This window comes from Colias philodice, chromosome 9 (assembly GCF_061535455.1).
Source record: "Colias philodice isolate Cphi_HAF_F1 chromosome 9, ilColPhil1 Martin Lab GWU primary, whole genome shotgun sequence".
Taxonomy (NCBI): Eukaryota; Metazoa; Arthropoda; class Insecta; order Lepidoptera; family Pieridae; genus Colias; species Colias philodice.
The window spans coordinates 10216496-10243995 of NC_143094.1; the positions used below are offsets into that span (position 1 = coordinate 10216496).

At 37.5% G+C, this 27500-nt stretch overlaps 1 protein-coding gene and 4 pseudogenes across 1 annotated transcript; 4 read left to right on the forward strand and 1 right to left on the reverse strand.

Moving 5' to 3' along the window:
- The first annotated feature begins 10822 nt into the window (after positions 1-10822).
- LOC149486093 (uncharacterized) lies at positions 10823-11646 on the forward strand (annotated as a pseudogene).
- A 4140-nt stretch (positions 11647-15786) lies between these two features.
- Positions 15787-16629, forward strand: LOC149486094 (uncharacterized; annotated as a pseudogene).
- A 443-nt stretch (positions 16630-17072) lies between these two features.
- On the forward strand, positions 17073-17807 carry LOC149486095 (uncharacterized; annotated as a pseudogene).
- Positions 17808-19046: 1239 nt separating this feature from the next.
- Positions 19047-20043, forward strand: LOC149486096 (uncharacterized; annotated as a pseudogene).
- LOC149486097 (uncharacterized) lies at positions 19646-27110 on the reverse strand. The gene is made up of 7 exons (XM_089699415.1): positions 26796-27110; positions 26547-26708; positions 24813-24964; positions 22812-23008; positions 22327-22401; positions 21868-22015; positions 19646-21601 (listed from the first exon to the last, which is right to left on the reverse strand). Exons 1-7 carry the CDS (start codon positions 26870-26872, stop codon positions 21387-21389), a joined length of 1026 nt encoding a protein of 341 aa, XP_089555541.1. The 5' UTR covers positions 26873-27110; the 3' UTR covers positions 19646-21386.
- Positions 27111-27500: the final 390 nt, after the last annotated feature.

Genomic DNA, 27500 nt, shown 5'->3' on the forward strand with positions numbered 1-27500 from the left:
CCTTATTTGATATCTCCAATGTGCTCACTCATTTAATGTTGGCACTTAAAATATATTATGCGCTAAATTACGCAAATTACTACATGAGAGCTTTTAATCGTATGACTAACTTATATCTCAGGGAAATTAATATGATAAAAATATCTTATGTGCATGAGCGCTAGAATGAGCGCGAGCATGAGAGCAATAGAAACAACAATGAAAGTGGGATTTTATTGCCCGAAAACCTTACCTCTGGTACTCTCTTGGTATTTAATTATTATGTGGAGGAGATAAGGTTTATGTGCCACTAATTGATCATTGTTTAAGATTTAATGGTATGAAAAGGAATTTATCAACTTTTATTTTGTTTTACATCTCAGTGGAACCATCGCAGGCTCTTTCTAGAATTGGACACTCTTGAGCAGTGTCTGCACTTTGCTGAGGAGCGGGGTCTGATTTTGCGGGAGAAAGTCTGCGGCCGCCATCGACAGCCTATGACTCTTATTACATTAGGGGGACAACTTGGTTCCTTCCGTTGCCGCAAGAGCACTTGTAGACATAAGTCAGAGAGTCGCTCCAAGGGAACTTGGTTTGAGAATGTACATCTCCCCATAAATATAGTGTTCCAGATTATGTATTTATTTAATGTGGGAGCGGACTACAACGCGTGCGAAACTGCAAAACGAGATAGAGATACAGTGCTATCAACGAAAACAATAGCCGAAAGAAAGCCGAAGATGGCTTTCAGTTTCAAGGTTAATGGCTCCAAAGAAAGGGTTTGCAAAACCTTTTTCAAAAATTTGCTGGATATTACAGATAGGTGCATAAGAACTGTGATAGAGAAGAAAAATACATCAACCGGTATTTTAGAAGGAGAAAAAAGAGGCTTGCATGGAAACCACAGAAAAGTGCCCGTTGAAATGATAGAAGACGTGAAAAAAGACATTAACATCATTTCTCGCATCGAAAGCCACTATTTGTGCAAGCAAACTACCAGAGAATTCGTAGACGGTAGAAAAACATTAACTGATATTTATACAGACTACAAAGAAGATTGCATAAAACACGGATTGCCTTATGCTACGGCCACACTACCTTACCGTCTACCGGGCTGTTACCGCAATAATTATGGCATTAAATTACCGTCTAAATTACTGCATGAACTGGTGTGGTTACACTACAGTTTACCTAGATATGTCGGTAATTATTGGCATTTACCGCAGCAAAAAAAATATTAGTTAATAATTAATATATTGTAAGAAATATCACGCGAGGCCGGGTTAAATATTAGTTTGAATGTAATAAGAATGTACTGCGATTCTACACAGCTACCTAATTGATGTAGGTAGTTGATAACAAAACGCAGCAAGTCAACGACTATTATTAAAGTGAGGGTAGTTGGGTCGAACGTCGTATAAACAACGTCCGAGCCCCTAGGCACGATTCTTACGAATGCGCCACGAGTCAAAAGAAAGCGGCAATTTATAGTATTCGACAGCTAAGCATGTTCGGACAGGAAACAGTGACAACTATTTATCCAATAAAATATTAAATCAAAAGTTACGTCTAACAATATAATATGGTTTCTGTAATAATTCATCAAGGATTCTTTCTTTTTAAAAAGGATTTTTTCTTTTTCAAATCATCTATTGTACTTGGAAATGATAAATTATGTTTGATCCGTAGGGAAGTGAATAAATAATCGATTATTACTTTAATCGATTATTTTTTTTCCATTGTCGATTTTTTATAATCGATTTTATTAAAGGTAAACATCGATTTTTAATAAATCGATTATAAGAATTACACATTTTAAATCGATTTTTGTAAATAGTGCTATCTGTGTGATGGATGACAAAATATGACACTAAAGTTGACAGACTAAAAATATTCATGAAATTTAATGGCAATTAAATTATTATAAAAAAAAATTAATTCAAAAATTTCACATGTGAAAATTAATAAACATTACAAATTAAAATTTTTAGAAGCATTTTTTACTGTAATTGATTTGTGATAAAAAAATTTAAAATTTACACCTGACAGCTAACTTCAGTATTATGAAAAAATGGGTAGGTAAGTAAGTTTACTGAACAAGTCGATAAAAAAATCAGCGCCATCTGTATATACTAATATAAGTAATTAGTTGTGATATTTTTTGTTTTTATTTTTATCTGTGATTTTTATCTTTGAAGTTTTGAAGTGTCAATTGTCAAAATAATTGTCGTTAATGGTCGTTAACCATAAAAATCAAAAAATGTCTTCCACTAGTAAAACTTATAGTTGCTGGCGAAATTATTTTGTGATAAATAAAGATAATGCTACTGCCCAATGTAGATATTGTCCAAAAACACTAAAAACCTGTAGTAACACTACAAACTTGAAACAGCATATGGAAAGGAAACATTCCGCTGTTTTACAAGCTGACAAGGTAACACTAATCATTCAATGTAAAATTATTATTTATTCGTTATTAAAGCCCTTACGACAGCAAATTATAAAATTCAGATAATGAGTTAAATTAATATTATGTTCTAGTTGCAAACATTTAACCTATTAAATTAAAATTTTATTTTCTTTTTCTTACTCTACAATAGCTTGTCTTTTTAAAGATTAACAACGCATTTGTTATTATAATATTCTTTATTTGATTCTGAAATCGAGAATGCATATTATAAAAATATTTTTTAGCTATCACTCATTTTTTAAACATTGATATAGACAGTAATTTTTATGCAATAATGAAAAAAAAAAATATTTAATTTAATTTTTATTTTTATTACTACAGAATTCACGTGAAGTTGCTATTCAGGATACTAGCAACTTGGAAAATAACAATTCACGAGTGCAGCAAATTTCATCAATAACTTTCTCAACAGAAGGTGAAGCTTTATTTTCAACGCCAAAACGAGCTGAATCGAGTATTGGAGCTGCTTTTTCGAGAGTTTCAGCATACGCTCCAAATGGCGATAAAAATAAACAAATAACTCAAACCATCGCAGAAATGATTTGTCGGGACAGTCTTCCTTACAGTATGGTAGAAGGAACAGGATTCAAAAACTTAATGAAGACTGTGGTTCCTTTGTACACGGTTCCATGTCGAAAAACAATCACAGATCTCATCGACACTAAGTATGAAGAAAAGAAAGCCATCATCAAACAAAAATTAAGAATGTCTGTCTCACAATAGATGAAGGGAAAGACATGCAGTTAAGAAGTTTTTTAGGTGTGACAGTGCACTTCGTAGAAAACTATGAAATGAAATCTATGAGCATCGCATGTGAACCGCTGCATGAGAACCATACCGGAGACTACGTATCGGAGATGATTCTCAAAGTATGTGGAGATTGGGATTTGCCTAATGACAAAATTGTAAGTGTCACTACTGATAATGGCAGTAACATAGTTAAGGCTATTGAAATTAGTTTTGGTCGGGCAAAACATATTCGATGTGTAGCACATACACTGAATTTAGTAGTTGAAAATTCAGTGAACTGTACTGAAGTGAAAGTATTTTTAGAAAAAGCTCGAAAAATCGTGACTTGGTTTCACCAAAGCGGCGTCGGCGCTGAAGAGCTGCGACAGTTGCAAATACAACAAAAAGTTCCCAAGGAAAATTGAAGCATTTAAATGGAGACGTATCCACCAGGTGGAATTCACAATTATTTATGATCGAACGTTTTGTAATCTTCTTTGATGTGCGAAAGAATACCGCCGCCGGAGCTATTGCCTACCGCCATTTGTCATATTGATTGGCATTGTAGAATTATGGCCATAAGTCGTGGTTACACCTAGGTGTTGTTAAAGTTGTGGCAATAATTATTGGCATATCACGGTAGTGTGGCCGTAGTATTACGTAGAGCTACATACCTACCGAAAAGTTTTCAATAACGACTTTAACATTAGCTTCTTTGTGCCCAAGAAGCACCGATGCGAACAATGCACAATATACCAGCTGGCCGAAGGTCCTCAAAAAGTAGTTCTGAAGGAAGACTACGAACGACATCTAGCAGAGAAGGAGAAAAGTCGTGAAGAAAAAGATAACGATAAATTGAAGGTTTCAAGAAACTTTATCGTCGCATGCTACAACCTACAAGCGGTAATGACGATACCAAATGGAGAAGTATCAACTTTCTTCTATAAGTCAAAGATAGATCGCTTGTACTTTACTATCTCTGAGCTTGCAAGAGATAATACTGAATGTTTTTCTGGGACGAAGCGCAAGGTAACCGTGGAACAAATGAAATAGGCAGCTGTGTCTTAAAATACTTGCAAAAGAAATCTTCTTTATAAACTACTACTACAACGCTGGGCAGCGTGAAACTGCAAGACGAGATAGAGATACAGTGTTATCAACAAAAACAATAGCAGATTGGTTTTCATATTGTCAGGAGACTATTGTGGTGTATGAATTGGAGCACCAAGAAAGTGAGTGAAAAATTGGTGGACCTGGGAAAATTGTCCAGGTAGACGAGAGTAAATTTGGAAAACGCAAGTATAACCGAGGACGCTGTACAAAGTAATAAATGGTCATGTTCAGTGCGGAGATATTTTGAAACATGTAAACATTCATGTACCACATACATTACCATAGACACGAATCAACAAAATCTTTCACATTCCTTTTGTAAGAACTAATCTGGGTGCACAGGCTCCTCTCGTACGTATTCTTAAGGAATACAATAAACTCAACGGTGGTATTTCGGGTCTTGATATATTCGGTAGCCAGCTATCTATATTTAAAAGGTGTGTTTTTAAATTCTTGCGTACTCACAGAAATAAAATAATTACCTAGTTGATAATATAGTCCTACCTCTAGTTTTTTTTCCCACAACATAACTTAATTTTAGCATATATGTATCGTCAAATTTTGTGATGTAGTTTTCGTGAAGAAACTACTTTCACTATCTAATTGTAATATTCATTAAAAAAAATATATGTATATACATATAATGTTACAGATAAAGTTATGTACGCCGTTATTGTCATACATCTTAGATACTATGTTCAATGAATATTCTTGTAATGTTTCGTATTATGTATGATGTGGTGTTACTCAAATAAATAAATAAATAAGGACGCCGCGTTGAAGGACATTGGGTCCTCGGTATGATTGAAAACGGTAGTCAGGATCTGAGACTGGAAGTGTGTCCTAATAGTGAGAGATCTTCAGAAATACTGGTTCCACTTATACAGAAACATGTTGAGGAGGGCACAGAAATTCATACCGAATTCTAGAGAGCTTATGATTGCCTTCCTCAATATGGATACATTCACAACACACACAATTCACAAGTGTAATCACAGTGACCCAGAAAACAGATTTGTATCACTTGATGGGACACACCTAGAGGATTGAGAGCCAACTGTGGAGAAATTTAAAACGAATGTTCGCCAAGGACCAATATAAAGGAAATTTCACCGTCTGTCTCATAGAGTACAATTGGAGGAAAAAATTATTGCTAAACATAAGGATCCCTTCGAGGAATTACTGACTGCTGTAAAATATGTATATCCGGGGGCAGTGCCTACAAAAAAATCAAAATATCCCCAGGCCATCTGAAAGAAGAAGAAGTTTTGAATTAATAGGATGTCGGTCCGTGAAATCAAATGTACCGAATTATGTAATTATGTTGGTGATTTTCATAAATTATCACAAATCCGTTCTATCACCGTTTCTTTTGTTTTTAATAATGTAAAATATTAACTGACTTCTTTTATAATTTAAAGATGATTAAAATCACCGTAAATTGAGAATTAAAAAGACGAAAGTTTATGAGTACCAGTTAACCAGGTATTCCTCACTCAAGCCTCGGCAAAGATAACGTTTTTTCTTACATATGGACAGAAGACATGGCATACAAAGGCGCTAATGAAATATCTTCCTGCTAATACCATTTCATTGTCTTAATCAAATAGATTAGGTTGGAAAGAAGTGGATAAACAAGAACACTAAACTAGTTAGAATAGTTGCCAAGTGGTTGTATAATTCACAAGGGATTAAGGTCAGGTGGGGTACGTGAAACTCAGGGGGAACTGAAACGCTCATTCATAACTATAAAACAAATAAGTGTATCGATACTTCGCGCTTAGTCGGTAAAACAGAATGGCGATGTGGTTTTATTGATAAAACATTGATAAAACACACTTGACCTAGGAACTAAAAGGGTCAGTACAAGGAACCAGCGAACTCAAGAACTGATCATGTATTTATTTAATGTGGGAGCGGACTACAACGCTGGGCAGCGTGAAACTGCAAGACGAGATAGAGATAGAGATAGATTTTAGAATTCCTCAGCATTGAGATGAACAATAATCAAAGTGGAAATCCACGGGGCAGAAGCCTGTATACCGGCGGCAACCGCCGAGCAACACGCGACGCGCAACGTGCGTATAATCACTTTAATGAACGCCAAATGCAACAGGACTGGGCTTTCGAGCCCGCTCCTTTCGACCCGTCACGTGTCAAGAACCGTAAGCCTACGGTAAGGTCTTCAACTTTTAGGAAACCAGCTAAACCATCTAGGACTGGACCTGAAGTAACTGTCGTTCCCGACACTGTCGAAGACCCAATGCGAGACGAACCGTTATATGAAATCGGACCACATCACATTCCTCACTTATTCCCGCGCAAGATGTGTATTGCCAAAACTTTGACTACTCCGGCTTCATACCGTTAGTAAATGAGACGTATGAAAAGATGCGTGGCATAGATCCTCGCTTACATGAACGATTACCCTTATCCATGTTCACCCACGCTATGTCTACCCACCTCAATCTTGAGAGATGGCTCGTAGTTCAGGACAGAATGTCCTTAATTTGAGAACCGACGCCAGGGAAATTTTACCCGATTATCAAGTATTGCCGCAGTCAATTAACGATTACATATCTCACATCTCTAGCGTTATAACGCAGGACGGGAAAGAAATAAGGCTATACTTACCTGAGGTGGCTATCCCCCAGGGTCCAATAGAAGTAAGTGGTGTTATGCAGCCGAGCGGATCATTTGGAGCGCTGAATGCGCTTAACCATAACGTTTATGAATGATACATCTCACCTCTAGTCGTGAAGAGAAAGATTATTACTTTCCATGAAAATGGCTTTCCTAACAGGCGCAATGATCGCATGCGGATTATGCAGCTTCTTGTTTGGACTACTAGTGGGGGGCGGAGCAGGGGTTTTAACAAAGCAGGCTTCAGAGCTCGAGACAGCAAAGTTGAGGATAGAGAGAGCAGCCGATAATATAACAGGTGAGAGGGTAATAATGGCCTCTTATGTGGAAACATTAGTGGAGAAAACAACAAACATATCAAATCAAGTTAGGGATGTCGGGAAAAATCTTAGTCGGATAGATACTACTACCGCGATACCTGGATTTGAACCACTAGCTGGACTAGGAAAAGTGTCTAGAGTAAAGTTGAGTAAACCTGGAAGAAGGAGAAAACAGGGGACCACTGCAAGGCACAATTCAAGGTCAAAGCGGTCGTCTCCATGGGGTGCAGTCGATAAATCAACACATTTTCTAATTGAATTAGAAGATGATGCCTCAATAAATTTTACAAGTCCTAGCTCGACAAAATTCACAACAAGGGTCTTGGAATCCGGATTGATATCCCCGGAGCTTGGGCTGGTAATGGAACAAACTGGTTCTTATATGGAATACTCTGGTTACATTTATGTTCCAATCATTTATCATATGCCACACCTAGTATCTTCAGAGCTAGTTGGTAAAGGGGTTGAGTGCAATGTTACAGCAAATAAAGGCCACCAAGACCTGATAGTCCAGCTATTAAAAGAGAAAATTGGAACCTTGATACCACAACGGCAGGCAATTCGGAAAAAACGATTCATAGAAACTATGCTGCTCGGTGGTGCTGTGGCATGAAATAGGGCGTCTATCTGGTCTTTACAAGATACTGTGGAATCCTTAGACAATCAAATATCCGATATGAGGAAAAACCATCAAATTGTCACAAGCATCAGCACAACAATCATCAGCATGCTATACATCATGCGGTAGATAGGCAAGCAAGGATCCTCAAAGAGTTTATGGATAGAACCTCTTGTGATGAAGTGATCTCGAATTATTTCCGAGAGGTTTATTCTACACTAGCGACCCGCCCCGGCTTCGCACGGGTGCACCGTGCAATGCTGATACTAAATACACTACAGAAAAACTGTGAACGTTGTATTTAAAAACATAGCGGCCCGGCCGGCCGGTACCGCCGCAAACGCTACGTCCCGCAATTTTTAAATCTGTAATATCTTCGAAAATATTCACTTAAATCATACGGTGTAAAGTGCCATATAGATCTATATTAAATGAACAATGTATTCAAGGTATTTAATTGGTTAAGGATTAATGCTGTATTGGTGAAAATCGCTTCGAAAATCAGCTTTTATTTGTCGTAAAAAGTAAATGACAAAAAAATTTTATTGTGGGTTATCCATAAGAGATAGACATATACCATCGCGGACTTTTCTGTAGACCTTTTCAATATGTATAATACTTAGTACATTATTTTGATAAAACTCGTAGGGTTCAGCCTGCGTTTGCAATATAAGCGGAAACAATGTAATTTTTTACGACATCACATTAGAAACCTCAAAAATAACAGTACTTCTCCACTATTTAATGGATGTTATTATACATATAAACCTTCCTCTTGAATCACTCTATCTATTAAAAAAAACCGCATCAAAATCCGTTGCGTAGTTTCAAAGATTTAAGCGTACAAAGGGACATAGGGACATAGGGACATAGGGACAGGGAAAGCGACTTTGTTTTATACTATGTAGTGATGGTTGTCCCTGGCTCCGAATGACTTTGCACGTGTAGTGGACAGTGCATTGTCAGGAAAGATTACACCTGATTTGCTTCCGGCTACAGATGTGCTATCCGTACTATTGCGTCATCCAGCAATGGTATCCACTGCATACTCTCGGGATATGACATTACTTTATGAATTGGGCAAATTTTCGTTACATCAGGTTTATTATGACCCTTATCCTATGGTATCGGGAGTGATGATTTTCCCCCGCATCTTGATGGACAGGTCAGCAGCCCTGATGAGAGTGCATACTACGCATGCCTCTATTCCAGACGGGTTCAGGAAATTGAAACTACCAGATGTGGTTGCTTGTAAAACAAGAGGGGATTGTTGGAGTATATCGCCCACAGTGTGTAAAGAGATGTTAACACTAACCCTTTGCCCGAAAACCACAAAAATTGAATTTAACAGCTGCCTGAAAAACATTATTGAGAGTAAGAAGCCTACCTCTAGCTGTGAGTGGAGGTTATCCTCTAAGACCAAAACAGAGGTGATACCTTTTGATGGAGGGGTTCTCATCAGTGCCTCAGACATCGGGGGGGAAGTGATGGTATCCCAGGGAAAAGAGCTAATAGTCCATAAAAACATTGAGCCAAGCCCAGTCCCGACTGTATTGACATCCACTGATGGAGATTATCTACACATGGGTGGTCAGATCTATCAGCTATCTCAAGAAACTTTAAAAACAGGGTATGAGATTGTGATCAACATGACAACCCCATTGCAAAGAGAGGAGATTAATGGATTGATCGTGGAGGGATGGGTTGATGAATCCAAGATACCTCAGCTCAGATCGGCACCTTGGTCTCCACCCCATCACTATACCTGGTGGATTCTGGTTGGATCTCTAGTAGCACTAACATGCCTGATCTTTTTAGTAATTAGATCCTATAGGATTGTATTAAAACAGCTACATTATAAAGTTAAAAATGAAATTGCTGGCTGGGTTACTGTCCCCACAGCTCCTCCGTCTTATCACCCTGGAGTTTCTCTCGCACAATCCCGGTTCGATGTTGTTGTCTAAGTAAGCACAAACCCATCACTATCTTATAATCTACACTTGTAATCCCACCAACCTATTATAGTATTTTATACTAGATGCATGCACCTTTTATATATTGATATATACTAAGAAAAACTTAAGTCTAGTAAGCATTATGACATCACTAATCAATTCTACCGTTGGTAAGGCAATGCAAAAGATATTCCCTGGTGGCCAGAAGTCTGAAATGGATCTACCCCAAACCCCTAAGAAGCCCGTTATGACGGACAAACTGGTAGGTCCTCCTGTTTACACGGGATTGACTCAGTCGGCTGTGCTTCTGCAGATGCACACCCGATTGTGTGAACTAGAGGAAGAGAACAGGAAAATAGCTGTGTTCATAAAGGACATGCAGAGGGCTGTGGAGTTTCTTCTATCTGGGGAGGCAGTGGATCCAGGGTCAACTCAAGTCGAGGCGAGAACAAAGGCGCTTAGAGACACGATGGCAGCAAGGAAAAAAGTTGTGAAACATAATATCCATCCGGCCTGTACACCCCCCCTAGCATCCTCAATTGGTAAGGTGTCAAGAAAGAAGAAATGTCATACATACTTTATCCCATCCTGGGCAAATTGAGAGAGTTCCAGAACCCCAACCGTCTACGAGCCAGGTAAATTCATATCCTACCTTGCACCACACGGATAGCTCAATTATAGGCCGCGCTCGGAAGAGCAAGATTCTGCTGAGAAAAGGGAGAGATCCTACTGTCATTAGGCCTACAGCACCACACGAGATGCAGGCGGAAAGGAGGGGCTGTGGAAATTACCAGGTCAAACAGCTCCCTGATGGATCTGTAGTACAGCGTGTGAGGCCCCCCAACCAGAATAGGAGGGGAGCTCCCATTGCCGGTAGAAGAATTAAGGAGACCTTTATCCCTCCTCCTGGGACTACCCAAGCTAAGCTGTCAGCTGAGTCAATTGCCATTTCACCTCGTCAACAAATTGTGGCATGTCCAGAGGATCCGTTTGCTAAAATGCTCCAAGGATTATAAAAATGCCGATTTAAGGATGTATACCTAAGAGTTTTTGAGAGAATGGATCATGGTGGACATGACACAGACATGAAGGAGTCACATCAACTGATTAGACTACCGTGGTCATGAAATCAAAGCCTTAAACTACCTCATAAATTGTAAATTGTAACATCTAGAAGAGTAACTGCTTCCCATGGCAATCAAAACGATTACAGTGCTATCAACAAAAACAATAGCAGATTGGTTTTCATATTGTCAGGAGACTATTGTGGTGTATGAATTGGAGCACCAAGAAAGCGAGTGAAAAATTGGTGGACCTGGGAAAATTGTCCAGGTAGACGAGAGTAAATTTGGAAAACGCAAGTATAACCGAGGACGCCGCGTTGAAGGACGTTGGGTCCTCGGTATGATTGAAAACGGCAGTCAGGATCTGAGACTGGAAGTGTGTCCTAATAGTGAGAGATCTTCAGAAATACTGGTTCCACTTATTTAGAAACATGTTGAGGAGGGCACAGAAATTCATACCGAACTCTGGAGAGCTTATGATTGCCTGCCTCAATATGGAGACATTCACAACACACACAATTCACAAGTGTAATCACAGTGACCCAGAAAACAGATTTGTGGCACTAGATGGGACACACACCTAGAGGATTGAGAGCCAACTGTGGAGAAATTTAAAACGAAAGTTCGCCAAGGACCAATATAAAGGAAATTTCACCGACTGTCTCATAGAGTACAATTGGAGGAAAAAATTATTGCTAAACATAAGGATCCCTTCAAAGAATTACTGACTGCTGTAAAATATGTATACAAATAAATATATTATTATTACATTATTATGAAACTCAGGGGGAACTGAAACGCTCATTCATAACTATAAAACAAATAAGTGTATCGATACTTCGCGCTTAGTCGGTAAAACAGAATGGCGTTTTATTGATAAAACATTGATAAAACACACTTGACCTTGGAACTAAAGGGGTCAGTACAAGGAACCAGCGAACTCAAGAACTGATTATGTATTTATTTAATGTGGGAGCGGACTACAACGCTGGGCAGCGTGAAACTGCAAGACGAGATAGAGATTTTAGAATTCCTCAGCATTGAGATGAACAATAATCAAAGTGGAAATCCACGGGGCAGAAGCCTGTATACCGGCGGCAACCGCCGAGCAACACGCGACGCGCAACGTGCGTATAATCACTTTAATGAACGCCAAATGCAACAGGACTGGGCTTTCGAGCCCGCTCCTTTCGACCCGTCACGTGTCAAGAACCGTAAGCCTACGGTAAGGTCTTCAACTTTTAGGAAACCAGCTAAACCATCTAGGACTGGACCTGAAGTAACTGTCGTTCCCGACACTGTCGAAGACCCAATGGGAGACGAACCGTTATATGAAATCGGACCACATCACATTCCTCACTTATTCCCGCGCAAGATGTGTATTGCCAAAACTTTGACTACTCCGGCTTCATACCGTTAGTAAATGAGACGTATGAAAAGATGCGTGGCATAGATCCTCGCTTACATGAACGATTACCCTTATCCATGTTCACCCACGCTATGTCTACCCACCTCAATCTTGAGAGATGGCTCGTAGTTCAGGACAGAATGTCCTTAATTTGAGAACCGACGCCAGGGAAATTTTACCCGATTATCAAGTATTGCCGCAGTCAATTAACGATTACATATCTCACATCTCTAGCGTTATAACGCAGGACGGGAAAGAAATAAGGCTATACTTACCTGAGGTGGCTATCCCCCAGGGTCCAATAGAAGTAAGTGGTGTTATGCAGCCGAGCGGATCATTTGGAGCGCTGAATGCGCTTAACCATAACGTTTATGAATGATACATCTCACCTCTAGTCGTGAAGAGAAAGATTATTACTTTCCATGAAAATGGCTTTCCTAACAGGCGCAATGATCGCATGCGGATTATGCAGCTTCTTGTTTGGACTACTAGTGGGGGGCGGAGCAGGGGTTTTAACAAAGCAGGCTTCAGAGCTCGAGACAGCAAAGTTGAGGATAGAGAGAGCAGCCGATAATATAACAGGTGAGAGGGTAATAATGGCCTCTTATGTTGAAACATTAGTGGAGAAAACAACAAACATATCAAATCAAGTTAGGGATGTCGGGAAAAATCTTAGTCGGATAGATACTACTACCGCGATACCTGGATTTGAACCACTAGCTGGACTAGGAAAAGTGTCTAGAGTAAAGTTGAGTAAACCTGGAAGAAGGAGAAAACAGGGGACCACTGCAAGGCACCATTCAAGGTCAAAGCGGTCGTCTCCATGGGGTGCAGTAGATAAATCAACACATTTTCTAATTGAATTAGAAGATGATGCCTCAATAAATTTTACAAGTCCTAGCTCGACAAAATTCACAACAAGGGTCTTGGAATCCGGATTGATATCCCCGGAGCTTGGGCTGGTAATGGAACAAACTGGTTCTTATATGGAATACTCTGGTTACATTTATGTTCCAATCATTTATCATATGCCACACCTAGTATCTTCAGAGCTAGTTGGTAAAGGGGTTGAGTGCAATGTTACAGCAAATAAAGGCCACCAAGACCTGATAGTCTAGCTATTAAAAGAGAAAATTGGAACCTTGATACCACAACGACAGGCAATTCGGAAAAAACGATTCATAGAAACTATGCTGCTCGGTGGTGCTGTGGCATGGAATAGGGCGTCTATCTGGTCTTTACAAGATACTGTGGAATCCTTAGACAATCAAATATCCGATATGAGGAAAAACCATCAAATTGTCACAAGCAGTATAAACACGCTGGTGGACAATCAGCATGCTATACATCATGCGGTAGATAGGCAAGCAAGGATCCTCAAAGAGTTTATGGATAGAACCTCTTGTGATGAAGTGATCTCGAATTATTTCGGAGAGGTTTATTCTACATGGTTGTCCCTGGCTCCGAATGACTTTGCACGTGTAGTGGACAGTGCATTGTCAGGAAAGATTACACCTGATTTGCTTCCGGCTACAGATGTGCTATCCGTACTATTGCGTCATCCAGCAATGGTATCCACTGCATACTCTCGGGATATGACATTACTTTATGAATTGGGCAAATTTTCGTTACATCAGGTTAATTATGACCCTTATCCTATGGTATCGGGAGTGATGATTTTCCCCCGCATCTTGATGGACAGGTCAGCAGCCCTGATGAGAGTGCATACTACGCATGCCTCTATTCCAGACGGGTTCAGGAAATTGAAACTACCAGATGTGGTTGCTTGTAAAACAAGAGGGGATTGTTGGAGTATATCGCCCACAGTGTGTAAAGAGATGTTAACACTAACCCTTTGCCCGAAAACCACAAAAATTGAATTTAACAGCTGCCTGAAAAACATTATTGAGAGTAAGAAGCCTACCTCTAGCTGTGAGTGGAGGTTATCCTCTAAGACCAAAACAGAGGTGATACCTTTTGATGGAGGGGTTCTCATCAGTGCCTCAGACATCGGGGGGGAAGTGATGGTATCCCAGGGAAAAGAGCTAATAGTCCATAAAAACATTGAGCCAAGCCCAGTCCCGACTGTATTGACATCCACTGATGGAGATTATCTACACATGGGTGGTCAGATCTATCAGCTATCTCAAGAAACTTTAAAAACAGGGTATGAGATTGTGATCAACATGACAACCCCATTGCAAAGAGAGGAGATTAATGGATTGATCGTGGAGGGATGGGTTGATGAATCCAAGATACCTCAGCTCAGATCGGCACCTTGGTCTCCACCCCATCACTATACCTGGTGGATTCTGGTTGGATCTCTAGTAGCACTAACATGCCTGATCTTTTTAGTAATTAGATCCTATAGGATTGTATTAAAACAGCTACATTATAAAGTTAAAAATGAAATTGCTGGCTGGGTTACTGTCCCCACAGCTCCTCCGTCTTATCACCCTGGAGTTTCTCTCGCACAATCCCGGTTCGATGTTGTTGTCTAAGTAAGCACAAACCCATCACTATCTTATAATCTACACTTGTAATCCCACCAACCTATTATAGTATTTTATACTAGATGCATGCACCTTTTATATATTGATATATACTAAGAAAAACTTAAGTCTAGTAAGCATTATGACATCACTAATCAATTCTACCGTTGGTAAGGCAATGCAAAAGATATTCCCTGGTGGCCAGAAGTCTGAAATGGATCTACCCCAAACCCCTAAGAAGCCCGTTATGACGGACAAACTGGTAGGTCCTCCTGTTTACACGGGATTGACTCAGTCGGCTGTGCTTCTGCAGATGCACACCCGATTGTGTGAACTAGAGGAAGAGAACAGGAAAATAGCTGTGTTCATAAAGGACATGCAGAGGGCTGTGGAGTTTCTTCTATCTGGGGAGGCAGTGGATCCAGGGTCAACTCAAGTCGAGGCGAGAACAAAGGCGCTTAGAGACACGATGGCAGCAAGGAAAAAAGTTGTGAAACATAATATCCATCCGGCCTGTACACCCCCCCTAGCATCCTCAATTGGTAAGGTGTCAAGAAAGAAGAAATGTCATACATACTTTATCCCATCCTGGGCAAATTGAGAGAGTTCCAGAACCCCAACCGTCTACGAGCCAGGTAAATTCATATCCTACCTTGCACCACACGGATAGCTCAATTATAGGCCGCGCTCGGAAGAGCAAGATTCTGCTGAGAAAAGGGAGAGATCCTACTGTCATTAGGCCTACAGCACCACACGAGATGCAGGCGGAAAGGAGGGGCTGTGGAAATTACCAGGTCAAACAGCTCCCTGATGGATCTGTAGTACAGCGTGTGAGGCCCCCCAACCAGAATAGGAGGGGAGCTCCCATTGCCGGTAGAAGAATTAAGGAGACCTTTATCCCTCCTCCTGGGACTACCCAAGCTAAGCTGTCAGCTGAGTCAATTGCCATTTCACCTCGTCAACAAATTGTGGCATGTCCAGAGGATCCGTTTGCTAAAATGCTCCAAGGATTATAAAAATGCCGATTTAAGGATGTATACCTAAGAGTTTTTGAGAGAATGGATCATGGTGGACATGACACAGACATGAAGGAGTCACATCAACTGATTAGACTACCGTGGTCATGAAATCAAAGCCTTAAACTACCTCATAAATTGTAAATTGTAACATCTAGAAGAGTAACTGCTTCCCATGGCAATCAAAACGATTACAGTGCTATCAACAAAAACAATAGCAGATTGGTTTTCATATTGTCAGGAGACTATTGTGGTGTATGAATTGGAGCACCAAGAAAGCGAGTGAAAAATTGGTGGACCTGGGAAAATTGTCCAGGTAGACGAGAGTAAATTTGGAAAACGCAAGTATAACCGAGGACGCCGCGTTGAAGGACGTTGGGTCCTCGGTATGATTGAAAACGGCAGTCAGGATCTGAGACTGGAAGTGTGTCCTAATAGTGAGAGATCTTCAGAAATACTGGTTCCACTTATTTAGAAACATGTTGAGGAGGGCACAGAAATTCATACCGAACTCTGGAGAGCTTATGATTGCCTGCCTCAATATGGAGACATTCACAACACACACAATTCACAAGTGTAATCACAGTGACCCAGAAAACAGATTTGTGGCACTAGATGGGACACACACCTAGAGGATTGAGAGCCAACTGTGGAGAAATTTAAAACGAAAGTTCGCCAAGGACCAATATAAAGGAAATTTCACCGACTGTCTCATAGAGTACAATTGGAGGAAAAAATTATTGCTAAACATAAGGATCCCTTCAAAGAATTACTGACTGCTGTAAAATATGTATACAAATAAATATTTTATTTTTACATTATTATTTTTAAATTTTAATTTGAGGGGGAGGGATATTGGAAGTCTTAAATCGCGATTTCCCCTCCCCCCCCATCCTAAAATCGTGGGATTTTACTAATTAAACCTAACCTAACCTCAAAAATTTAAACTCAAATATCCATTCTTTTACCGGATGTTACATAAACTTATAATTTAACGGAAGACGCAAATAAACCGCGTTTGAGGCATGGAAGGCGAATCCCAATGCCACACGAGGGTTTGAAGCATTTTAAAATGGCAAATATGCAGTGAAAATCGAATCGAAAATTTTCCTACCACATACAGAACCTGCCCTTAAACAACACACCATAAGGGTAGTTTTACGGGCTGTGTATATCCGGGGGCAGTGCCTACAAAATAATCAAAATATTCCCAGGCCATCTGAATGGGGTTGGCAGAAAGAAGAAGAAGTTTTGAATTAATAGGATGACGGTCCGTGAAATCTTGCAGTTCCAGGGGCAAGTGTTTAAAACGCCAGCTCAAATGTACCGAGTTAATGTGGGAGCGGACTACAACGCTGGGCAGCGTGAATCTGCAAGACGAGATAGAGATACAGTGCTATCAACAAAAACAATAGCAGATTGGTTTTCATATTGTCAGGAGACTATTGTGGTGTATGAATTGGAGCACCAAGAAAGTGAGTGAAAAATTGGTGGACCTGGGAAAATTGTCCAGGTAGACGAGAGTAAATTTGGAAAACGCAAGTATAACCGAGGACGCCGCGTTGAAGGACATTGGGTCCTCGGTATGATTGAAAACGGCAGTCAGGATCTGAGACTGGAAGTGTGTCCTAATAGTGAGAGATCTTCAGAAATACTGGTTCCACTTATTTAGAAACATGTTGAGGAGGGCACAGAAATTCATACCGAACTCTGGAGAGCTTATGATTGCCTGCCTCAATATGGAGACATTCACAACACACACAATTCACAAGTGTAATCACAGTGACCCAGAAAACAGATTTGTGGCACTAGATGGGACACACACCTAGAGGATTGAGAGCCAACTGTGGAGAAATTTAAAACGAAAGTTCGCCAAGGACCAATATAAAGGAAATTTCACCGACTGTCTCATAGAGTACAATTGGAGGAAAAAATTATTGCTAAACATAAGGATCCCTTCAAAGAATTACTGACTGCTGTAAAATATGTATACAAATAAATACATTATTATTACATAATTATTTTTAAATTTTAATTTGTTGGGGAGGGATATTGGAAGTCTTAAATCGCGATTTCCCCTCCCCCCCCATCCTAAAATCGTGGGATTTGACTAATTAAACCTAACCTAACCTCAAAAATTTAAACTCAAATATCCATTCTTTTACCGGATGTTACATAAACTTATAATTTAACGGAAGACGCAAATAAACCGCGTTTGAGGCATGGAAGGCGAATCCCAATGCCACACGAGGGTTTGAAGCATTTTAAAATGGCAAATATGCAGTGAAATTCGAATCGAAAATTTTCCTACCACATACAGAACCTGCCCTTAAACAACACACCATAAGGGCAGTTTTACGGGCTGTGTATATCCGGGGGCAGTGCCTACAAAAGAATCAAAATATTCCCAGGCCATCAGAATGGGGTTGGCAGAAAGAAGAAGAAGTTTTGAATTAATAGGATGACGGTCCGTGAAATCTTGCAGTTCCAGGGGCAAGTGTTTAAAACGCCAGCTCAAATGTACCGAGTTATGTAATTATGGAGGTGATTTTCATAATAATTATCACAAAAACGTTCTATCGCTGTTTCTTTTGTTTATATAGGAAAAGTTTTACCAAAGAAAGATTTCGCGAAGATGATCGGTCAAATATGGAATACATTAGACCCGAATATATGTTCCGCTGGATTTCGAAAGGCAGGCCATTATTGACAATAAAAATGTAATCCCAGAAGAAAAATTTAATCAAAGCCTGTTGAAAGAATGGAAGTCAAGAACGACTACATTTCAGAAAACTGGTGAAAATATTGATTGTTTTCTCGCTTATGGTAAGAATAAAGAGCTGTTTGTCATAATTCCATGAATCATTGGCTAAAGGAGAGTACTATGCAAGAAATGCTACTGAAATTGATTGTCGCATTACTGCGGCACATGCCGTTACGTTAAAATACAAGTAATGTTTCATTTCCCCCACTTGACCTTACTTGTTACATTTATTACATGCATTTTATATCAGTTATTTGACATCAAAATATAATAAAATACATATTGCTACAAAATATATTATATGCTTGCTGTTATATTTAGTGACGAGAAAGTGGAAATTCAAGGGGAAAAACCAAGTGAAGTGAAGAGAACATCGTGTATGCGTACATTGACCCATGTGCTCCTAATATACCTTCTCCTTTGTTCCAAGGTTTCCACATCCCGTAACCCGCTTCACAACCTCCTTTTTCCCTCATGTACAATATATTTGTAGTACGCAAAGAGGTACAACAATTAGGTCAAGTATTATCCCGAATGGTGGAGACCATTCGAGGACTTTAAGAACAACAAGTACAATTATAACAACAATTACAAAATACAGATAAATCGGCGAGTGGAATTACATTACAAGCATACGACGAAAACGAAACGAAAGTTTCGCATCGTATTTGCAAAGGTTAGAAAATTATATTAAACTGAAAGGGGTTACAAATGTCAACACTAAATCACAGATTTTTCTGAATTGCATTTCAATACTATAAAGTTCTACCGAATAGTCTCCGAAAACCAAATCATATGATGACGTGATAAAGTTATTGAAAAATCATATAGCCCTTGAACCTGGTGAAGTAGCCCAACAGCACAAATTTTGCTTAAGACAACAATATGAATGTGAAAGTATTGTAAAATATGTTGCTGGTTTAAAAGAACTAGGGGGAAAATGTAACTTTATGTGCAAGCTGTCAACACAGAACATTGGAGTTGGACACTCATCTGCGAGTGCAATTCACAAGAGGTCTCCGGAGTGCAGAAATCAGGGGAGATAATAACAAGAAAGCCCACCTACATGTCGATGACTTAATAAAGATTGCGATGGCAATTGAGACGTCTACAGCTGAAACAAGAGAAATGTGTCCTGACTCCTGACCACGCAAACATTCACCAAAATCAAATAATAACAAACCGGGCACCGGCAACAAACATATAGCGACCTAAGCCATATAATGAGAAGAGATAAATAAAGTGTTTTCGCTGCGGCAAAGAAAACCATACAGCAAGCTGCAAGACGATGTCGTTTGAAGGATAAACTGTTTTGCAAGAAATGTAAAAAAAGGGACTCATACAATCGTTATGTTCCAGACACCAAAAACTTGAGTTGGTACAGGAACAGTCCAAAAGTGAAAAATTGTATGATGTTGCAAAGCTACTTGAAAAACATTTCGGGCGCACTGGAGAAACTTGCCAGATTTAGAATATTATAAGTGTTCTGTCCCCTACTGAAAACTTACATATGCAGGACGAAGATGATGCAGTAAATGATAATCCTGACTACCTATTAGAAGATATCCTTTATTTTGTGTAATAAATTAATTATGTTTGAGTATCTTTTTCTAACCTTAATAATTAGTCTCTAAAATAAATTTGGATTTTTATTTTAGGAATGTGTTTTATTTTTTTATATTAACCAACCCTGAGTCCGTTCCTCAATTCATTACTCAATTACATCAAAACAGCTTAAGTCACATTCTGTTTTTTTTTTTTTCATAGTTTATTTAGTCCAGTGACAGTTAATTTCAAATGAGCCTAAGTCCATTATGTCACTATCTACACTAAAAGTGCTGTAGTCCCAATTATAAACCAGTTTATTTGAATTTCTTTTGATTGTATTTTTTCCCTTTTTTCTTTCGTAATGTTGCCATATGATATTATTTTAATTGTAATAAAAGTTCTGCACTCTACTCCTTGGCTTCGTATAAGTCAATAATAGAAAACATCGATCTCTCAGAATTGGCTGAGTAGTGACTTGGTCTCGTTTGATATGTACCGACTCATTAAAAAACTACTCAATATTATATTTTTCTTTAGGGTTACCTACAAACAATTATTAATTGTTAATTATTAGGTGACTTAATAATAAATAACACTTTGAATAACACACTGCTACGCGCATTAATAATACAAAGTTATGCGATTCAAAAAGGTACGGTTGATCTTGTTATTTTTCATTATAAGAAAGTTGACGTAAAATATAAAATATACATTTTTAGTCACTTAGGACCTTAACAGTAAACGGAATACTACCTAAATTAAATTATTTAAATTTTGTGATAAATGAATATTTTTCTTGTGGAGGATTATATGTATTATTATTGTTTCAAAAACTTATACTGTAACAAACAATGTTATTACAGCAATATCAACCTTACCCCATTCATATTAAAGCATGAAATTGCGCGAATACAATCCATTTATTGGATTAAATAACGCTAAAAAACTTAAACAATATTTCTAAATATCAATCATAGGCAATCAATAATATTGACAATCAGATTGAAAGTCACTAACAACCTTCAAAAATATCATTCTCTTATACCTACATAAAAATTTTTCAACTTGTGTTCAAGGCAGCTTTATCACAGACAATGGGAATCTTCAGATAATAATTATCAAAGTTATGAAAACTCTGTGAAATTGATCCTGGTACAATTTTTCCCTTACAGATAATGAAACATGTTTAACAAACTGCATAACTGCTACACAATACGTAATATCAACCTTACCCCATTAACATTAGGGCTTATTTCTACACTCAACTTACTCCTCTTTACAAATCTCATACTTATCTGTGAATCTATTGGCAATTAATTTCAACATGTGTTCGTAGAAACCGTCGCCATACCGCAGTCTATATAAAGAAGTATCCAAGTATCTTTGTACAGTGATAGCACAGTGTAATGAAGGACCTGAATTACAGAGGTCACGGGAGGCATTGCACAGAGTAATCGCTTGACTCCATATGCGACTGCTCACTGAAAAAAAGAAACACATCTTTATTGAAAAGGTTGTTTTTAATTATAGTGTTTCAATCCATACTAATATTATAAAGCTGAAGAGTTTGTTTTTTTTTGAACGCGTTAATCTCTGGGCCTGGGCCGATTTGAAAAATTCTTTCGTTGTTAGATAGCCTATTTATCGAGGAAGGCTATATTATATCATTACGCTAAGACCAACAGGAACGGAGCCATGCGGGTGAAACCGCGAAGGGCAGTTAGTAAAATATAAAAAAAAAACTTACAAAAATGCTGCATCTCCACATCACAATGCTGAATCAACTGCGCAATTGGCACAGTATTATCAACTAATGGTAGGTTATTACCGCTCACTAATAGTGAATTATTATCTGTCACTCTGGATAATGTACTTTCTATTTCTTCTGGAAGACACTAAAACAAGATAATTTGATAATTTGACAAGAAATGTGAGTGTTTTTAATAAAAATTACACTCAATTTTTTTACCTCAAACTTTAGAAGCTCAAAACAAAAATCATGTAATATGTATTTGAAAAAATACGATATAACATTTTAACTACCTTCTCCAGTTTAATTTACACACTATTACATATTGATATAATGACGAAAAAAAAATTAACCATAATTTTGATCTTTGTCCCAAATTACGAAAAATCCATTAACACAATAATTTATTATTATTATTACGCCAAAATTATGTTTCTTATTAAATAATCGTCTTACCTCTTCATTGCCACTGTTTGTTATTTTCTTCAAGTGATTCTTCATAACATGTAACCTGTAGTGCGTTGGTATGTGCTGAAAAATAAAATCTCAATTAGAAAGTATATTTAGACAATGTTTTATTGTCTACAAATATGACTATACTATATTTTATGATATATGTATGTATTTTAGAATCTCCAAAAAATTCTTGAATTTTTCCTTAAAAGTGGTAGTTACATATTTATAAAAATAGATTATAGTTATCTATTATCAAATTATTTACTGCCCATTTCAAAGAAATATTAAAATTTTTCCCTCAACTTGTCTGTATTACAGTTTGTGTCAGCTATTTGCACAATTATTGTTCAGTTCACAAATTAAACAAATGTATGTATGTATAGAAAAAACCGATCACGAGGCGGGATTCGAACGCGTCCTTAAAATAGATTTATTAAGCATACTTTAGTATCTAAATGCTAAGTATAAAAATAATTATTCACTACCTTAGTATCCGCTATCATCAATATCTGATGTACGTGTGCCTGTTCAGTGGTATCGGGAGACAGTCTATTCAAGCAATCTGGGTACATCTCTGATAACACCACTACATCTTCACCACCCAGGTTGGTGCTGGCTAATTCTGTTGCCGCAAGCTCATCTAATTTGTCATATATTGCTACTGCTACGCGAGGTTTCACGTCTAAAATGGGTAATATATCTGTACTGTTAAAATACTGCTTAACCGTATCACTAAAAAGCTCGACGAAGAACAACCGAGGGAACAGGCAGGGTTTAGAGCAGGATACTCTACAGCGGATCATATTCATGTGGTGAAACAGTTGATTGAGAAAAGCCATGAATACAACTACCGACTCTACATGGCATTTGTAGACTACAACAAGGCATTTGATTCACTGGAACACCAATCTATATGGGAAGCTTTGAAGAATCAAGGAATAAACAAAAAATACATAAGGATCATAAAGAATATATACAAAAACAGCACAGCCAGAGTAAAATTGGAAACCGAAGGTGAAGTATTCCCGATAAATCGAGGCGTGAGACAGGGAGACCCACTCTCACCAAAACTTTTTTCCTCAGTATTAGAGGGAATCTTTAGAAAATTAGACTGGGATAACTTCGGCATAAACATTAATGGAACAAATTTGAATCATCTTAGATTTGCTGATGATATAATACTCATATCAGATAATCCTGGAAACCTTCAAACCATGCTTCTCCAACTGGCACAAGAAAGCAAAAAAGTGGGACTATCAATTAACTATGAAAAAACCAAAATTATAGCAAATAGAGCGCGAACCCCAATTAAAATAGAAGAAAAGTTAATCGAATATGTCAATTCTTATATTTATTTAGGCCAAATAATAGCTTTCAGTGACCAAATGGAACATGAAATTGAGAGACGGGTTGCTCATTCTTGGAAGAGATACTGGTCGCTGAAAGAAATATTTAAAAATACGCAATACAATATCACAATTAAAAGAAGACTATTCAATACCTGCATTTTGCCAATACTAACATATGGTTGCCAAACTTGGGCTAAAACAAAAAAACATGACACAAAATTGGTAACATGCCAACGAGCTATGGAGAGGAGCATACTAGCTTATACAAAAAAACATAGAAAAAGAGCTTTAGATATAAGAAATATAACAAAAATAGAAGATGTTGTGAAAAAGACAAAGATTCTTAAATGGAGGTGGGTAGGGCATATGCTCAGAGAAAAGGGAAACCGATGGACAAGGGTCATTACTGAATGGACTCCCAGAGCAGATGCTAAAAGAAAAAGAGGAAGACAAAGAAAAAGGTGGTCAGATGAGATAAGGAGAGTGGCGGGGCCGCTCTGGCTATGGAAGGCGAAAGAACGTCGCGAGTGGAAGAAGTTGGAAGAGGCCTTTGTGTCACAAGGACACGCCAACACCCACAAAGAAATTTAATTTTAGTTTTAAGTAAAAATGTAACCTGTAATATTGGCAATAAAGGCTATAAATAAAATAAATAATAATATCTGTACTGTTCAATAGATATTATATCCGATAATATTAATGAAATTAATCAATGTACGATGCAATTCCTGCAGTTTAAGTTTTAACTGAGGACTTTTGATACTATATATTATGTGTATTTTATAATGAAATGATGAATATGGGGAAAATATGAAATCAGAAAGGGAATAACTGTGAATGCATTATGATGTTTTTTTATATTGTTGGATACTCACCTCAATACTAATTTTGCCAGCATGTAATACATTAAAGAATTAAATATTATAAAATAACTATTGTATAATCTATAAATGAAAGAATTGTTGCTTTGTATAATGAACTACATCAACTCTGAATCCTTTACAATTTGTATTTAAAGTGATGTTTAAGACATCCCTATAATTACTACAGATATCTGAGCATAAATTATTTAAATGAACTTCAGTGTTAGCATATTTTACCATTCGAATTCGCTAAAAAAAAAAACAAAAATAATACCAAAAAACTCAGCTGCCACATGCACATCTGCATCTTCACACCAAGCGAGTGTCATCTGCAGAGCCTGCACAATAGAACACTGTAGCCTGTAGAAGAAAGACCCTATTCTGATTGGCTGCTTCTTCTTGCATCCCTCGCATATCCATTGCACTCTAAAAATAATATTAAATAATGTGTTATTCTTTAGAAAGTAAAAATAGAACAACAGGATTAAGAATATGTAAGAAAAAGCTACGTGATATTCAATAATTGGTGACTTAGCTCTATATCCTATTACCCCCTTGTTAAGTTGTTGTGCAAGGAATGATGTGAGATAAACAAATACTTAAGTTATTTAAATAAAATAAAAAAAATCACTTATAGATCAAGAGCCCACGACCGCCAGACATTCCTTTCTTTAAGAAAGTTGAAAGTTTCTCTGTATATGTCTCCGATACAGATAAGAAAGACTAGCGATTATCAAGTCTGGGTTGTGGTTACTTTGGCAGGAAACAGGTAGTAAAGGTGTATAAAATTGTACCTAACTTTCATTATAGTTTAAAAGCTAAATTTTATATATGTTACTTGGGGACCTATAAAAAGATGTTACCTTAAGAGCCGGACAGTTTTTACGGTTCTTACATCTAGCCAGACACATTTAAAAAATAACTAACACATCATCAAATTCACATAACTACCTAAAAGTGTAACAAATATGAAATAACCCACTAAAAACATTAGTTAACTATAATTATTAAAAAATTAATAGTATTGTTTATAAGTAATAGAGTTATTACTTATCTTTAACCAAGACTTATGTTGATGGAATTTCACGTATCTCGATGACACAATAAAAAGGCATCGAGATACATGGAATTCCATCAACATAAGTCCCCGTAAAAGATAAGTAATAACTTTATCTAATATATATTATAAAGGCGAAAGTTTGTAAGGATGTATGGATGTATGGATGTATGGATGTATGGATGTTTGTTACTCTTTCACGTAAAAACTACTGAACCGATTACAATGAAAATTAGCACACATATAGAGGGTAACTTGGATTAACACATAGGATAGTTTTTATCCCGGAAATCCCACGGGAACGGGAACTATGCGGGTTTTCCTTTGCCAACGCGGGCGAAGCCGCGGGCGGAAATCTAGTTACTTATATATTATACTATTATTTTTTTATTAACCCATTGACCACCGAGCGGCCCGATCGGGCCGCGACACAATAGATTTTCTATTGTGTCTGTGATTCAGGGACTGAGGGATTAATTATAGTTAACTAATGTTTTTAGTGGGTTATTTCATATTTGATACACTTTTAGGTAGTAACGTTAATTTGATGATATGTTAGTTATTTTTTTAAATGTGTCTGGCTAGATGTAAGAACCATGAAAACTGTCCGGCTCTTAAGGTAACATCTTTTTATAGGTCCCCAAGTAACATATATAAAATTTAGCTTTTAAACTATAATGAAAGTTAGGTACAATTTTATACACCTTTACTACCTGTTTCCTGCCAAAGTAACCACAACCCAGACTTGATAATCGCTAGTCGTTCTTATCTGTATCGGAGACATATACAGAGAAACTTTCAACTTTCCTAAAGAAAGGAATGTCTGGCCATCGTGGGATCTTGATCTATTAAGTTATTATCAGTAAATAATTTGTTAGGTCCAAATGTCAAATGACATTTAAATTTCATACAATATATGCAATGAAATAAAAAGAGACAAAAATAATTTACCTGTCCACAACCCTCGCAGATTTATACACAACTTTACATGTTGGTTTGTTTTCCAGACACTGTATGGTTTTTGGAAGTAATCCAAATACTTGTAACCGCTCAATTAATTGTAACTCTGTGTTCTTTTCTCCACTGACAAAGTCTTTGTATAGTGAGAGATTGCTGTAATACATAAAGTTAAATGTATAAATAATGAATATATAAATAATTAAAGAAAATTAATGTGGCTATAAATAATATCATATTCACCATTGTCCCACACAAAACGGAAAAGATACATCTTTCGATGAATTTGAAGCATCATAGGTTGTTGAATCTGGTTCCATTCTAGAGAATGATTCCAGTAATATTTTTAAAACATATTTTCCTTGTTGAGCGATACGAGAAAAAAAGTTTCTTTAACATAAATCTATTATTAGTTTCAACTAACACGTACAGACTTAATAACTAAGAATAAAGAAGATCAGTAAATTACATAAAATAGAGAATGAATTTAAATTAATTAGTTAAGCAGTTTTTAAAATTTAATTATTTTTTTTATGTATTTTTTGATTGACAAATTGAGGGTGATTTGTGAAATTCTCGTGAAATTTGTGATTTGACAGTAACCACAGAGTAAGTAATACAGCATAGAATATAGATAGTAAGTAGTAACCAGTCTCTAGTATATGTTTAAAGTCTATGGTAACCTTTAACCAAAGTATCCGTGGCCCGTGCCTGCAACACGGTAAACAATGAACATAATTTTTGAAGTGAAACTTCTTTATCGGGGTTGGACAAAAATTTAGTGTAACATTTTTGCGTTACGCCGTACGCGTGACATTTTTGCGTTACGCCGTACGCGTGACATTTTTGCGTTACGCCATACTCGTGACATTTTTAAGGTCATAAAGAAGTTTCACTTCTTACGTGTGTACTCTAGTACACGCATACATTTTTTATTTATATACACAG

Bases quoted from the DNA above. Each gene is read 5' to 3' on its own strand.
- LOC149486097 (XM_089699415.1), bottom strand. From the start codon at position 26,872: ATGGAACCAGATTCAACAACCTATGATGCTTCAAATTCATCGAAAGAT. The intron at 24,965-26,546 runs GTAAATTATTTT...TATTATTTTTAG, and splicing joins TCTGCGAGGGTTGTGGACAG to AGTGCAATGGATATGCGAGG. The intron at 21,602-21,867 runs GTAAGTTTTTTT...TCTTTTTTTCAG, and splicing joins TGTGGAGATGCAGCATTTTT to TGAGCAGTCGCATATGGAGT.